Below are 15,291 nucleotides of genomic sequence, written 5' to 3' on the forward strand. Positions count from 1 at the left end.
ATTCCTTAAAGGGAAAGAAGCTTAAAAATGGGACCCAGAGCCTTTCGAAAAGAGAAATACGACAGATCTCTTAGAGCCACTCACCCACTTAACACAGAACTTCCTATACCCTCATTCTAGCCAGGCAAAGAGCTGGTGATGGGGAAAAGCAAATTGCTTGGATTGAGAAGAGCTCATCAGAGATACATACAGACTTGAAACGAGATAACATCAGGCTACATGTTTGATAGCACATTATTAATTGCTGTAATGAGCAACTCTAAAAGTAGGACCACTATACCCTCCCACAATATTTAATTCTTAGCCTGAGTTTCCACGTTCTTTCTTTGCATTTGGATGAATTACCTCTCCAGAGTAGGTTTGTTTTTGTTGTTTTTTTTTTCCCCACAGTGATTCTATACCAATGAGCCCCATTTCTGGAGTCCCTGGTCTTGCCATAATATAGATAAATAAATGACTAATAACACTACTGACAGATAATAAAATACCCTGTTCTGCCATGAACTACTGTCTTAGTTGGGTAATTTCTGCTCAGGTGCAATTTCTCACACAGGGTACTAACCCATCACCATGAAGCAGGAGGCTTTTTTAATTTGCACTTGCTGGTGTGTGTCAAATTACTCTGATCACTCGTTAATAGGAAACCGTTATTAAATGTTGAACAACCAGACCTGACAGAATTCCAAATTCTCTGATAACTTGGGAATTGTGAATCATGGACTGGAGGGCAGACATTGGCTCATAACCCTGGGGCTCTTTGAGAAGTATCCCAGGCTGGTATACTGTCCCCAGGTCATAGATTTTGCATTTAATTGTTATATTTTATTGAAATCCATATGGAAGCCCATTTCTTTGGTCACAGTCCATCTATTTAGTTCACACATATTTGTTTGGTTCCTAGCTATTGTATGACTGGCAAAAATTTGATTTTTCTATCTGTCTGTTTTAGATAGCAGCACATATTGACATAAGCCACTCATTTTTTGCTAAATCACATTTCCTGTAAAGGGGTAAACTTTCACACTTATGACAGCTGTTTTTCAGAGCTGTATATATGCAGATGGGGCTAATCCCATGTAAATTCATCTTCTCTTATTCCTGAACACACACTGTGCTGATCTCAAGACAAATTTGGATTCTTTGGCCAAAAGAAATGAAATGCAAAATAAAGTTTTAGAAAATATTCATTTAAATACCTTGCTGAATGTCACCAGAACAATACCAGTGTTCAGCAACTAAGTTCAATTATTCAAAGTTTGTGAAATAGTTCAGATGAGCAGAGTGGGAACAAGCACACTGTCACCTTTCCCTCTCAGAAGAGAGTATTAAGAGCCTTGAAGGTAATCAAAATGCTTCTGATTTCAAGAGAAAACATATTAATGAAAGAAAAGATGTTCTAGGAAATGTTTCCAAAAATTTTTCTTCCTTAATCCTTGAAAAATGAAAGCCTTTCCAAAAATAATTAGCTTTTACTAGGAGTTTTTGGTCTGTGTTTTTAACTTGGTGTCCTTACACTCTTTGTAAAGGGAAGGGGCTGTAAAGCACCTGTTCTGAGTGGGCATGGAGCACCCACTTCCTGTAACACTTTGTTCTGGGAATGTAAACAAGGTATGTTCCCAGACATTGGCATTACAAAGCCACAGCTGAGCATTTGTGGTATTCTTTTGTTTCTCCATTTGTTTCTCTATTTTTTGACCTAGGCTCTTCACAAGTTAAGAAAACATCAGAAGACAAATACAGACACTATCACAGTCAATACTGTCCTTTCTTAGAATTTTGCTTCCAAATTTTGTCCAAGGTCTGGTTTGAGGCCAGGACACCCATCAGGGTCACTCCTACCTCAGCTGCCAAAGCAATGCCTCCTCTTTGCATTTCCCCCAGCTCTATACTGCCAGCACCACCAGGATTCCCCATGGTGGTACAGCCTATGACAGTGTTGTCTTTTGCTCCCTAAACAATGCTTGGGATAGTCTGGGAGAACAAAGGGACAGCCCCTGCCATCTGCCCACTCCCAGAATGAGGTTTTCACCTCCTGGATGACAAGCAAGAAGTTTGACTTGATGGGTAGCTCTTTCCCACCAAGGAGGAGGATGGCAGATGGGACACCATGCAGGTTGAGTTTGGCACTGGTCACGGGAACAGTGTTTCAGGTTAGGGCTAGGAAGGGAAAGAACCATCAGAGAAAGACTGAGCATTTGTGTATTGTGGCACAGAAGACCCTTGGAGCTGAAAGCATTGTGATGGAATAGTGATAGGATAAGAGGTAATAGCCTTAAGTTGTGCCAAAGGTAATTCAGGTTGGATATTAGGAAAAACTTCTTCTCAGAAAGAGTGGTGATGCATTGGAACAGGATGCCCACAGAGGTGTGGAGTCACCGTCCTCGGAGGCGTTTGAGACACAGTGTAGATGCAGCACTGAGGGACATGATCTAGAGCTGTCACAGGCATGGGTTGATGATTGGACTAGATGATCTTAGTGGTCTTTCCAAACTTAATGATTCTATGATTCTAGGGATGGAAAGCGAAAAGGACAGAGAGAATTTCCACTCCTAGAGGAGAAGATGCATGGTTTAATGAGATCATCTAGATCTCCTAGTGTCTTTAAATAAAATCGGGCATAATTTAGGGAAGTGTGTTACAGAAATTGTCAAAGGTAAAAGTGGACTGCCTTTTCAATGATTTACACCTATCTGTGAACATTAGTCATGATTTCAAATCCTCCATAAATAAACAAGAGTACTGTTACCTACTTTGGTGGTTCTCCCTTTTTGCTGTTATTTTCCTGGCACTTCCTCAGAGTCTGAGATAAATTTCTGCCTTTGTTTTAGAAACAAGGCTCTTTTTCTCATGGTTAGAAGGAGAAAAGATGAAAAGCTTAACCATAAAGCCGAAATGCAGAAAGCAAGAAATCAAGCCAAACAAATTCGGCATTTATCTTCATTTCACAGCTCGTTTTTCTAAGCCTGCTCTGCAGTTTGTGGAGCTGGTGCAATATTTTCAATGTCCTGGCTTTTCAAGAGTGGTATTTGAAGTACATGAGGAAAGTAAGTCCAAAGCACATTGGTGAGGTCTGCCAGGACAGGAAAGTTTTAGAGAGAAAACCTTAGCATTGTGTGGATAGATGTATGCTGTGTGACTGCTTTGCTGACTGTTTTGCCTTGCTTCTGTCTTTTACAGTTCATTAATAATAAGCCTGCACTTTATTTATTTATTTATTTTTAATTTTTAGCTTTTCTACACAGATGGGTGTTCTTTCAGATCAAGTAAAAGTCAGGTAATTGAGTGAAACTGCTCAGAATGAGCAATTAGCATGTGCTAATTCTCATTTCACTCTTTCCTAATCCACTAAGGCATGTTTGCAATGGTAGTGCTAAGCAATATGAGTTAAGTTTATCATTTAGAGATTTTATCTTCTGCACAGTCAGTAATATAAATGTATAGTCACTGGGAATTACCAGGAATTAGAGATAATACATAGCAGATACCTCACTAATCTCCAATCTTCTTTTTAATAATTATTCAAAGCATCACTGTGGTGGACTCTCACTCAGCAGGTCCTGGCCTGCATCTGATAAGATTCCTGTATCTCCAGTAAGTGCCAGTAAGCCTTCAGTGGAGTTCCTCTAAATACTGTCTCTTAGTGCCTCTAAATACTGACTCTTCTGGAGTCCCTCTAAATACTGTCACTGCATTCATGGCAATGCTTTATACTGGGGGCCCCCAGATATTTTATCACTGAATCGTAGAATCATCTAGGTTGGAAAAGACCTTCAGGATTAACTCCAACCATAAACCTGATCTACTGAGTCCTGTCACTATTCCATGTCCTTTAGTGCCTGGGACTGTTCTTAACCCTTACAATTCAACTGTGAAACCCATCAGCAAGACCGTAAATGAAAGTATCATGGTTGAAAGCAAAATGTTTCTATTTAAGGTCACCTAGGTGTTTAATAAAAATGAAAAATATTTTATGTGTGATCAAAATAGCTGGCAAGATCAGGGAACATGGTAGCACTTTGTGAATGCAGCATTTCTAGGGATCTGGAACTGATTTGCTCTGATTTCCTGGGGACAACAGCCATATGAAAACATTTGTACAGCAGGAACGAGATGTAAATGTACTAAACCTTCAAACTGACTCTTTTCCACTTTGGAACTTTTTATGTGCTTTAATTATACAGTGTCCAGTCCAGGTGTCTAAAGATAAGAATTTGTTCATCAAGCAGGAATGAAGAACCAGCATTTGTGTCATGTTGCATCTGATAATACTGCAGGATGAGTTTTGTGAATTAAAATCACATGTTGTCATCATATCATGTTACTTGAATAAAAAGTGAGGGCTTCCTAAGAAGTCTTTGTGGCTAAGTAACTCATCACTAGATTAGTGATGAAATTCATGAAAATGAAAACCTAAAGACACTTCCTCTTGTTCCTGCTCTGGCTACTTTCTTGTGGTGGAAACAAAATATGAAAGACTCCAAATGAGAGTAGTGCTCAGAGTGCAGGTACCCAAAGGCATGTGATTTACCCGATTATTCCTTTGATTAAGCAGCATGCTCATCAACTTGGGCAATACGGCTGTAGGATTGTCCTGATTTATGAGTTACTTTAAATCTCGTTTTCTGCTGCTTTGAATATTGCCAAAACAAAGACATTATATTTGTTTCATTCAAAATTCCTAATTCAAGCTTACACCCAAGCTTCAAACCAGTTTTGAGAAGTTAGAAAAATTAATGGTTCCTTTGTATTTTGAAAATGCTATCCATTTTGATATATTTGTCAGTGTCAGTACTAAGTTGTCAGTATGGCGACTCTGAGAAATCACTCTGATTATTTGCCTGAAGTACTTAGCACACAATAAATTATTTCTAACACTTTGGGGTAAATCAAGCAGCTAAGTTCTGTCTGAGGATACCACAAATGGTGTCTTCGCACACTAATTATTGTAATAACTATGACACTATTGTTGTCCATACCACCTTAGACCATAGGGAAGTTATAATCCAGTTTTAATATTTTAAAACAATCCTTTGCTATACCAATGACAACACTGCTCATTTTCATTTAGTATGTTGTATTTTGGAATGCACAAATAATTTATTTAAATAAAAGTATATACAAATATGATGAAGGAAAAACTCTACAGAGTTCAGTACAATGGCTGCATGCACTGGGAAGGACGCTATGATTTGCTTCAGAGGAGTGGAGTATGAATTGAAAACTAGGAAAAAATTTGATGGTGTGCTGAAAATCCCATCACCACATCGAAGGGTCTTCAAACCTGTAACATATTATGAATAGAAACCTATTAAACACATTTTAAAGTCCTTTCTGGGAAATCCAGAGTTACAACTACTTAAAATTTTCATTTTAATAGTAGCACTGATAAGGAATACACATCCACATTTGCAGCACAAGACTCCCATCAAAACGGATGAACCTTGGATGATTAAAAGTCTAGTAAATTATGATATTTTGAAATACAAATGTGTTTTAAGAGAGCTTTTTAGCTTTTAATCAGTAGTAAGCAGTTTCCAAAGAGAATGGAGCCAAACAAAGCCACGTCATGCTTTGAGCATCTTCAAACAAAACTGAAGAAACCATCCAAAATATTAGTGTTGTATTGAAATGCATGTTGAAAGAGGTTCTGAGAGCATGATTTGATCTAGTGGTTCTCTGCTTGCAAAGAGCTGTTCTGCCTATATAGAAAGATTCAGCAAGTGGTAGAACATGGAGAGAGATACACAGAAATGGATCTGCCATAATTTTTGCCATCTAAAAGTTGGGTGACTAGTCTTAACTAACCATCTGGTCTGCCTCTACAGTAACTGGGGAGACACTGACACCTTGAGAGGGTAGATAAGCCTAAGCATTTGAGGATGGAGTGGCTCAGATGAGATATCCATCTCTCCTGTTGACTACAAAGGGAGCGTGGACAGCTCCTTCACATGAGATACTTGACTTTAAAAGAAGCAGAATGCATACTGTTACTGAATCATACTCCACAGGATCCAGTAATCAGAAAAACAACATCTCACTTTTTTGCTACAGGAACTTACTTGTACTCAGGCCGAAGCTCCTCCAATTCCTTAACATCAATTCCTTAACTTCCTTACTTTCACCTGATTTACTTTAGAAAATCTTTAAACATTTTTGGATGCTCTGACATACACTTATCCTACAAGAAATATTTTAGCCAGCAAAAAGTGCTGAATTCAGCCAGCCCTGCTGAAAACAGTTAAGCTGTTTCTTAATACCTCAGTGTTCAGTCTCAGAGAATGTATGAAATGTGTCCTCTAAATCATCCAATAGGATATCATTATTTTTGGTTCACAATTATACCACCCTGCCTTTAATTCATTTACCTTAGCTTCCTCCAGGAGGAATGATTATATAGACATACTGTATTTGGGCATATTTGATGCATGTCCAACCTCCTGGGCTCCCTTAGCTTCTCCATGAGCTCTCAAACCCCCTGGACAATTTCCACTGTCACAGAAAGGTACATATGTCTTGGAGAGTAAGCTCCTGATGTGTGTCATCAGACACAGGGCTGGATAGAAAGATGTGTGATTATAACCTCACATGGGGGTAAGAGCTGGAGTGGGGTTCAGAATCCATACTGTGTTTTATCCTAGAAAACATATCCATAGGAAACTAAACATCGTTGTTCCCAGTACTCACATAATTGTCATCAGCAAATGACAAACATGTTTGTTTTTTTTTCCCTCGGTTTAAAGTGCTGTTACAGGGGGGTATGAGATAAAATCTGTTTCTCATCAATTCTTGATCTTAAATGCAGACTTGTTTGTTATTTCGCTCATGAGTCTTAGCTCCCTGGCGTGTTATAAATAGCATTATTGAAACAATAACAACCATAAAATTTTGTTGTAAAGGGGGGAAAATTACAGAGAGTATTAGACTTTGTACTACCCTCTGTGTTGCTACAAATTCATGGCAGCGGAAATTTCCCATTATGTGAGCGTTCTGTCTTCTCATTGCAAAACTCAAAACAGTCTCAAACATTTCAGTGTACTCCATGCAGTTTTTTTACATAAGCATCTGCAGATAAAACCATTTCCCAACAGCTGTGGTTAGTCATCAAACCATGAGTCAATATTCTTCCTACATGTGGAACCCAAAGTCTGATGGACATTGATGGCAAAGTTTTGGTCACCTCTTGGTGACATCATCATCCCCAAAGTTCAGTGCTACAAACTATTACAGTTAACAATTTAACTAGTTTAATCGAGTTTTCACACAACAGATGGAAACACAGAGCTTATGGACTCCTGAGATGAGTGCTGCACCAAACATTTATTTCTGCAGCAGTATTATCAGCAAGCTTCAGACTTTCAGTAAAGGCCTAAACTGAGCTTATTCATGCTTTCTTTTTGTGACTGAAATGAATGTTTTCATTCACAACAAAATAAAAATAAACAAATCCCCTGTATTTACTTTTAGCATAAGCAAAAGAAAGGAAAATTTTCACAGCTGCATAAATTGTGGTCACCACTACAGTATCTTGCCTCATAACTTCAGCGTCATTACCTAATTATATATAATACATCTGAAATTCCAGTGCTGCTCAAAACACCACTGTTTTTTTCAAACCAATTGCAAATGGAAATATAAAGGCTTTTTATTTTCCCTCTTCATGAAACATCAGGTACAAAATAAGTGTGAAATACTGTATATTAAAGAACAGTCCTAGCTTTGCATTTGTGGGTAAGTTAACATATCTGCATATTTACCACTCATCACACATCTGTAAAGGAAAAAATGTCAACTTCTAGAGTAGGGAATGAATAAAAATATGCCATCTTTGGGGATCCAGTATGTAAGTCAATCATCACTGGGCAACAGTGCACAGTTCTGTGTAATAAAGCCCAGTAAAGAGCAAGACTTAGAGAATGTTTCCCTTCCTTCAGCCAGCAGGTACCACCTCTCCCCAGATCAGGAAACCAGGAGCACATACTACATTGTACCTGGGAAAGCATTTCTTGCATTGATAGGACGATTTTAGTTCTTAACAAATAAGTTGATGATGTTTGTAAGGATATGTTTATCTGGCTGTTGGTGGCATGTGTTTTCTCCCTGTGAAACATGTTTACTGATTACAAATAAAACTGTTAAATCTAAGTTAGAAATGAAAGCCACTATAAAACTTCTTCAAACATACCGGGATCTAGGAATATTTTCTGTGCTTTCCCTCAACAAGAGGTCTGAGATCAGTGTCTCTGGGCTTGATCTCTTTCCATACCTAAAAAAAAAAAAAGACAAAAAAAAGTATATTTTTATTTATCTTGGTATTTAATAATGAAGATTAAGCAGAGAAGTATTAGGCAGAAAAATACTAAATACACCTGATACAGAGACAGCTTCACAGCAAGTATTTAATTTAATTATCTACTCATGTTAGAAAATATTTGTTCTTCAGTGTTTATTTCAATATGTATTTTTGACAATTGTTACCTGATACTGTTGAGCAATTCTATGTTTCTCAGTTCAATGGCTGTTTCTGGCTATGCTAGAACCCTGAATCTTACTATCTAAGCATGAAGAAGTGTGTATGAGAAGTATATATATATATCTCTGTGCATGAGAAGTATAAATGTGGAGTCAAACTTGTCTATTATACAAACAGTACACAAAATTCATATATGCCATTATGTTCAAAGAACTGGCCAAGATTTTTAAAAGGTAGCTAGTATATTTGGAGATGCCCACTACATACCACATTAGGTCATAAAAACTAAGCTGCCCCAAGACAATAACCACTCTTGAACTATATGGCTATAGGAGAGAAAACTCCTTGAATCAGAATTCTAGGAAAGAGTTTACTCTCTTTTTCTCAGAAAAAAAAAAAAAACAGCCAGCTTGAGAGACACTTCTTCAATATAAGAACTCACTAGATTACCAGTGATAACTGTAACCAAATGCTCCCGAGGTTGGAAAGAATTAAGATCATGGTTTGTAGCTTGTGTATGTAATTAGTCTGAATCACAAAGTACATTAACAGATAATAGCTTTGTGAACATCACTTGAGTGAAATTCTAGCTCCAGAGAAGTCAAAGATGCCATCAAGGATTTAGATTTTATCCTTTGCTATAGCTCTCCAATGGCTTGATCTAATTTTGGGGAGGGGAAACAGCTTCCCTTCAAAAGTTGGCAATTTTATCAGTTGATGTCTTATTTTCCTGAAAACTGGAAACATTTCTCACAATTTTATTTCTCTTTGTATTACTGCCTCACCTTAATCATTTTAGAACATCACAGGTGGTCCAGAAGGACAAAGTATCAAATTCAGATTTTTAAAACAAATTTCTGAATCTAAACTGACTGAAAGAAGGTTAAATGCTATTACAATAATGCAATCAAGCATGATGCTGAATAAGAAGCCATGCACTCTATCACCATAAAGGGATTTCTTTCCTGTTCCCTACTCCAATTAATAAGGATGCGACCATAGCTTCAACTGAGGGGTAATCTAATTTGTAGCTGTTTTTTAAGAAATTTATTTCTGCTCTAGCAGAAATAGTCCACATTTGGGCAAAAAGTCTCACTAACCTCTTGGAAAGTTTTCTCTGAGCAAGAAATAGGTAGTAACCTTCAGTAATGCAGAGATTTGCTCAAATAATGAAGACAACTCTGTTGGAGACACACGCATTGTATGAGTCCCTTCAGCATGGGAAGACCAGTGCTGCTACCTATACAGGACAGCCCCACCTTGTCCTGAAACAGCAAGCTGCGCATCAGGTGATCCTTGGATTCACCAGCTGGTGTGGCCAAGGAGCAGCTGTTCTTCCTATGTCAGGTGCCAAAGCTTCCAGTCTACCCCATACTTTTGCTGCTGGGAAGCAACCGTGCCATAATGCAAAGAGATCATGAGCAGCTGTGAAAGCATAGCTTCAGTGCAGATGTTCTCCCTTCTTCCAGCTGCTTCGTGACTTTGCTGCACAGCTCTGGATGACACAAACACAGAAATCCAGGCCTTTTTTTGGTGTTTGGGAAACAAAAGGAAGAGGGCCTATCGGTGACAGGGTGTGCAGGATGCACCAAGCAGCAGGAGAAAGGATTCAAAGAGATTTGGGCTCTGAAGAAAACTCTTGAACAGTGCAGACTTCTGTCCTTTTTGAGAAGTGGGATTAGTGCAAAGACACATGGGTATCTGCAGTGTAGGAGACTGCAGTTGTGCCTTCTCTGCACCATCAGTGAAGATCTGGAACCTTGTGAACAATGGATTTCATCTGAAATGAGAAGTCTGAAGAAGGCCTGGAGTGAAACAGGTACTTATTACCCTCAAATCACCTCAAAGGGGTACAAAGCCGATGTATGCATATGGCTAAAGCCAAGTGAGGTGGATGTGAAGGAGAAGGACCCTAAAGGACAGAGGGAGCAAAGCAGCCATGAAGGCAAGGGCTAAAGTCAAGAAGAGAAGGAGGGTTTGAAAGGAGCTTCACAGGAGCAGGGGTGAAGACCCCATGGATCATGGCTGCTTGCAGAGAATGACACTAAAATGCCAGAAGCAGAAGGATGAGCCAGAAGGTTGTTCATAATCACATAAACATCAAACAAGACTAGAGAGATGAACTGAAGAGACAAAAAAGCACTGATCTCAGCCCTCACTGCTCCGTCCCACAGCAAGTGGCCTGTGGGCCAGGCTGAGCCCCAATGGTCTGCTCACACGGGGCGAGCCCCAGGCACCTCTGCTGAAACAGACCAAGTGATGCACATGTTTAGACCAGAATGCCTATAAAAACAGCAATTCATTTTGCAAGTGACCGTCACTGCTGAAACAGAAGCCCTGTCACCTTATTTATCTGCTGCTAATTCACCTCAGAACAGAAAAAGCACACTTCTGGTAGTTGGAGTGTTTGTTTTCAAGTTAAGCTTTCTAGACAGCTTTAAAATCAAGTTGTTGTTGCAGTGATTTTATCTGTCAGTTTTCTTTTCATTCTGGGTCAATCCTGTCCCCCTTAGATTCAGAAGGAAGACAAAGAATGGAAGTACTGATGGAACCTGAATAAGAAAACTGAAATTCTGAATTGTTTTGTCCATCACTAGCAGTAACTATTTCATTCATTTCAGAGCCTAAATACAAGTGAAAGCAGTCTCAGCCTCTGAACTCTGCACTTGCACCCAAGTCATAAGCAAAGAAAGCCACATCAAGTTAAGCAAGCACATGATCTAGTGGTTGGCAACCCTGCCCATGGCAGGGCAGTTGGAGCTAGATCTTTGAGGTCCCCTCCAACCTAAGTCACACTACAATTCTAAGATTCTACATTTCTATGGTGGAGGATGAATAACGAAGGAGGGGGCTGTTCAGCTTCGTACCTTTTAAATCAGAAACAGAACAAAAAAAGGCAGAGATACAAAACCAGCCCAGAGGTCCCAAGTGCACGCAAGAGAAAGGGGCAGCAGCAGGAACAGATTATTTCAGCAGTCATCTGACAAAAAGTTACAAGAGCACACAGCAACGCACAGAAACACACTGCACACACAAACAGCTGTGAATATTGCTTTAAAAGTCCAGGACTGAAGAACCATAGTGTTATCAGCCTCCTCATCACTATTATGGTATTAGTGCACAGACAATGTCATGGGCTTGCTGGGAAAGCTCTCAGCTACACCATAGCCTGCCTCCCTTCTGATTTAACTCTTCAGACTTCTACAGGGAGAAATGAAAGCTTAATTATAGATCTCTCATCTGGTTTTGATATTTAAAAAATAGATAAATACGCCAAAGGTCTTCTGGGTCATGCACAGTTTAGGAACCTCAGGGAATGCTTCTATTAATCAGTCTAAACTGGACAGATGCTCCCAAAGAAAATAATTTTATAGCACAACATTAACAGTTCTGAGAATGAACTGATCCTGAGAATGCCAGCTTGGGGCAAGGCAGCTTCGGGTCACACTCTAATCTTCCAGCTTAGACTCAGGTTCTTGTTCATGGTCTTCAGAAAGTTTTTGTCAGACTACTGGGGTTTCTGGTACTGCTCTATTTAGTAGCTGACAAAGCATATGAACTCCTACAACTCCTCAGCAAAAGGGCACTTTTTCCCACTGAAATCTTCACTAGTCAGTGGCAGTGACAGAAGCGTGAAACGGCTCCCACTGCCCTGCCTCGTCCTCCCCAGGGTTAGTTACGTTTGCTCTCGATTTAGAGGGGGGCTCTCCCCATGCCCGCTGCCCTGTGATCACACTCCTGCCCACCAGCCCGCGTGTGCCAGGGCCAGAAAGGGCTGAAGGAGCGGAGGCACCATGGAGGCAGATGGATATCCACCTCTAGATCAAAAGGAGTGGAGGCACCCCATTCTTCCCCGTCAGCGGTTTTCCCGAAGGAACTGAGGTGAGACCCCTGGCCGCGAGGAGCATCCCATTATCCTCCCTACCGCCTCACCCCAGGAGAAGGACAGCCCGGGGAGCGGGGAGGGGGACGCTGCCGGCCCTGCCGCCTACCTCTGCCTGGTGATGAGGTTGATGTAGTGCCTCAGCGCCGAGTAGTATCTGGCCATGTCCTCTGCGGGAGCGTCCTCGCCGGGGCTGTCCGGTTTGGAGGGGTACGCCTCCGCCAGCGTCCCCAGGCAGACCAGCAGCGACAGGGCGAAAGTCAGCACCGACACCCACAGCCTCATGGTGCCCTGCATCTGGACGGCGAGCGAGGGAGAGCGGCAATCAGCGCCCGCCCCGACGGCAGAGCAGCGCGGCCGTCCCCCGGCGCGCAGCCCCGCGACCCCCGGCCCCGTGCCCGTGCCCACCCCGTCGCGGTACTCACGGCGGCGGCTGCAGCGGAGCGGCTATGGGCGAGGCGAGGCGCTTCTTGTCCGTGGGTCGGGGCTCCCGAGTGCGGGGCTACGCTCCTCGCCGGGGTGTTTTAAGGCCTCCCCGGCAGGCAGGAGGGGCCTCGGGCGATCACGCCTCGACAGCCCCGGCCCCCCCTGCTGAACCTCCTCCGCCTGCGCCCTGCCCCGGGAGGGGCACCGGGCGGGGCCGGGCGACGCCGCCGTCCCCCGCAGCGCGAGCACCGGAGGGGAGGAGAATTCCGTAGGGGTTACCCTCCCGTCCCGGGGCTCCCCGATGTGGATGTCCGAGAGCGGCAGGGGAGGGGGAGCCAGGGTGCAAGGAACCGTACCAGGCCCCTGTGGCATGCGGGGGTCCCAGCCCAGATCTCTTTAACGAGAGTGCTATCAGATCCAGCGCAGACGAAGTGTGGAGGAAGGTTTTAGGAACGACTGGAGCATCCACAATTGTGAAATCAGAGCCGCAGGCTCAGACATTGTCCCCACCAAATAAATACACCTCGAGGGTTACCTGCCCAGGGCTGTCGAGTGGCAGCAGTGAAATTGTCACTCTGTGCTTGCTGCCAGGGTGGCCCTGCGTACCCATAGCTGCCTTCTGAGTGTCCGTCCCGAATCTTCTTGAGTTTTATTTCTGTGCCTGAACGATGCACTACAGCAAACAGCCCACGAGTGCCATGGGGTCCTGCTCAGACCCACTGTGGTTGGGTCTGAATGGTGCACAACTTCTCACTGGATGGGACTGCAGAGACAGATCTGTACAGGGTGCCTAGTTTTGGAGTCTCTTTAAATTTATCCAGACCTTGAGTCCTTAAAGAGAAATAAGCACCTTACAGTGAGCTACAGTGGAGCTCTGAGGCAAGGCAGAGTTCAAGAAACGCTTGGACAGTGCTCTCAGAAATACGGTTTGAGTTTTGAGTGATGCTGTGTGGAGCCAGGAATTGGATTCAGTAATCCCTGTGAGTCCCTTCCAGCTGGGGGTATTCTGTCTTTCTATGATTCTAAGCAGGGTGGGCATCCCTGGGGGACATGTCCCTCTGTGCTGATGGCAGCTGAGTGAGACACCTGCCAGCAGAGTGCTGACATTGGGTAGGGGTCAATCCAACTCAGACAAAGTTTCTGAATTCATTGAAGAGTTTGGTGGAGTTAGCAACTACTCATACGTATTAGTAAAATTAAATTAATTCTTTAGAAACAGGTAATTTGATTAGTGTCTTGATGACCAATGACTAATTCCAGTTGGAATGACAAATCATGACTCTAAACAGATCTTATTTTTGCTGTGATTTGAAGGTAAAATAACAAGCGCACGAGTAAGAATATCAGACATACTGTCAGAAAGCTTTAAGACATTTCTAAAATTGTATTATACATACACTACATCATAGGTAGTTATTCATTGCTATAGTTATAAATGTATGTAGTTACTGCTTTAATAATCATAGAATGCATTTTGAAAAACAATGATCAGGGAAGAGTAAAGCTGGAAATCATTTCCATCACTCTACATTGCCCCTTATCACGTAAATGGTTCCTGCAGCTTGCAAGGAAGCTCACCAGTCTGTGTCCATCTCAAGCCATGGAAGCAAAGAAAATTCCAAAGCTCTTAACGTCAAAATATTTTGAGCTCTTCATGACTCAGTAGTGCATTGGCCACAAACCTTACAGCAAGATTGCAGCACTCTTTATCAAACGCTGCCTGAAGAATTTTAATGCATGTGAAGAACTTTCCATGGCATAGCCAATGACTCCAGCTTCTGACAGCAGCACAGCTGAGGACAAGGTGACACTGTCACCTCTCATCTGATTACCTCTCATCTGATCATTTAAACACCTGGAATAAGAGGCCAACATCCACCTTGCCACAACCTCCTTCCAGGCAGTTGTAGAGATACAAGGTCTTCCCTGAGCCTCCTCCACACTCAACAATCCCAGCTCCCTCAGTCTCTCTCCATAAGCCTTGTGCTCCAGAACCTTCACAGATTCATTGCCCTTCTCTGAACTTGGTCCAGGCTCAAAACTGAACACAGTACTTGAGTTGCGGCCTCACCATTGCTCAGTACAGAGGGACCATCACCTCCCTGCTCCTGCTGGCTACACTGCTTCTGATATAAGGCAGGGTGCCTCTGGCCTTCTTGGCCACCAGGGCACACTGCTGGCTCTTGTTCAGTTGGCTGTCCACTAACACCCCCAGCTCCTTTTCCTCTATACAGCTTTCCAGCCACTCTGCCTCAAGCCCATAGCATTGCATGGGGTTGTTATGACCAAAGCCCAGGACCTGGCACTTGGTCAGAAGCAGTCTGACCTCTGTGACACTGCAAACGTGAGCAATTGTGCTTTGACATACCAAATCCAGCAAGCTTCCAAATTGTGCTCCCATCTGGTTTGTCATCTTTGAGGGGTGCAGGGAACCAGCAGGAACAGCACTGCAGCCCAACGCAGCAGGAAGACATGCCATCATCGCAGCATTCCACTCCAGCCTGGCTCTGCT

General features: G+C 42.4%; 1 protein-coding gene across 1 annotated transcript; it reads right to left on the reverse strand.

The window, feature by feature from the left end:
* Window positions 1-5,057: 5,057 nt before the first annotated feature.
* On the reverse strand, window positions 5,058-12,858 carry NPY (neuropeptide Y). The gene is made up of 4 exons (XM_065752272.1): window positions 12,779-12,858; window positions 12,463-12,650; window positions 8,183-8,263; window positions 5,058-5,281 (listed from the first exon to the last, which is right to left on the reverse strand). Exons 2-4 carry the CDS (start codon window positions 12,648-12,650, stop codon window positions 5,257-5,259), a joined length of 294 nt encoding a protein of 97 aa, XP_065608344.1. The 5' UTR covers window positions 12,779-12,858; the 3' UTR covers window positions 5,058-5,256.
* Between the last annotated feature and the right edge of the window lie 2,433 nt (window positions 12,859-15,291).

This window comes from Cyrtonyx montezumae, unplaced genomic scaffold, assembly GCF_038088225.1.
Source record: "Cyrtonyx montezumae isolate F1298 unplaced genomic scaffold, pur_monq_1.0 scaffold_8, whole genome shotgun sequence".
Classification (NCBI taxonomy): domain Eukaryota; kingdom Metazoa; phylum Chordata; class Aves; order Galliformes; family Odontophoridae; genus Cyrtonyx; species Cyrtonyx montezumae.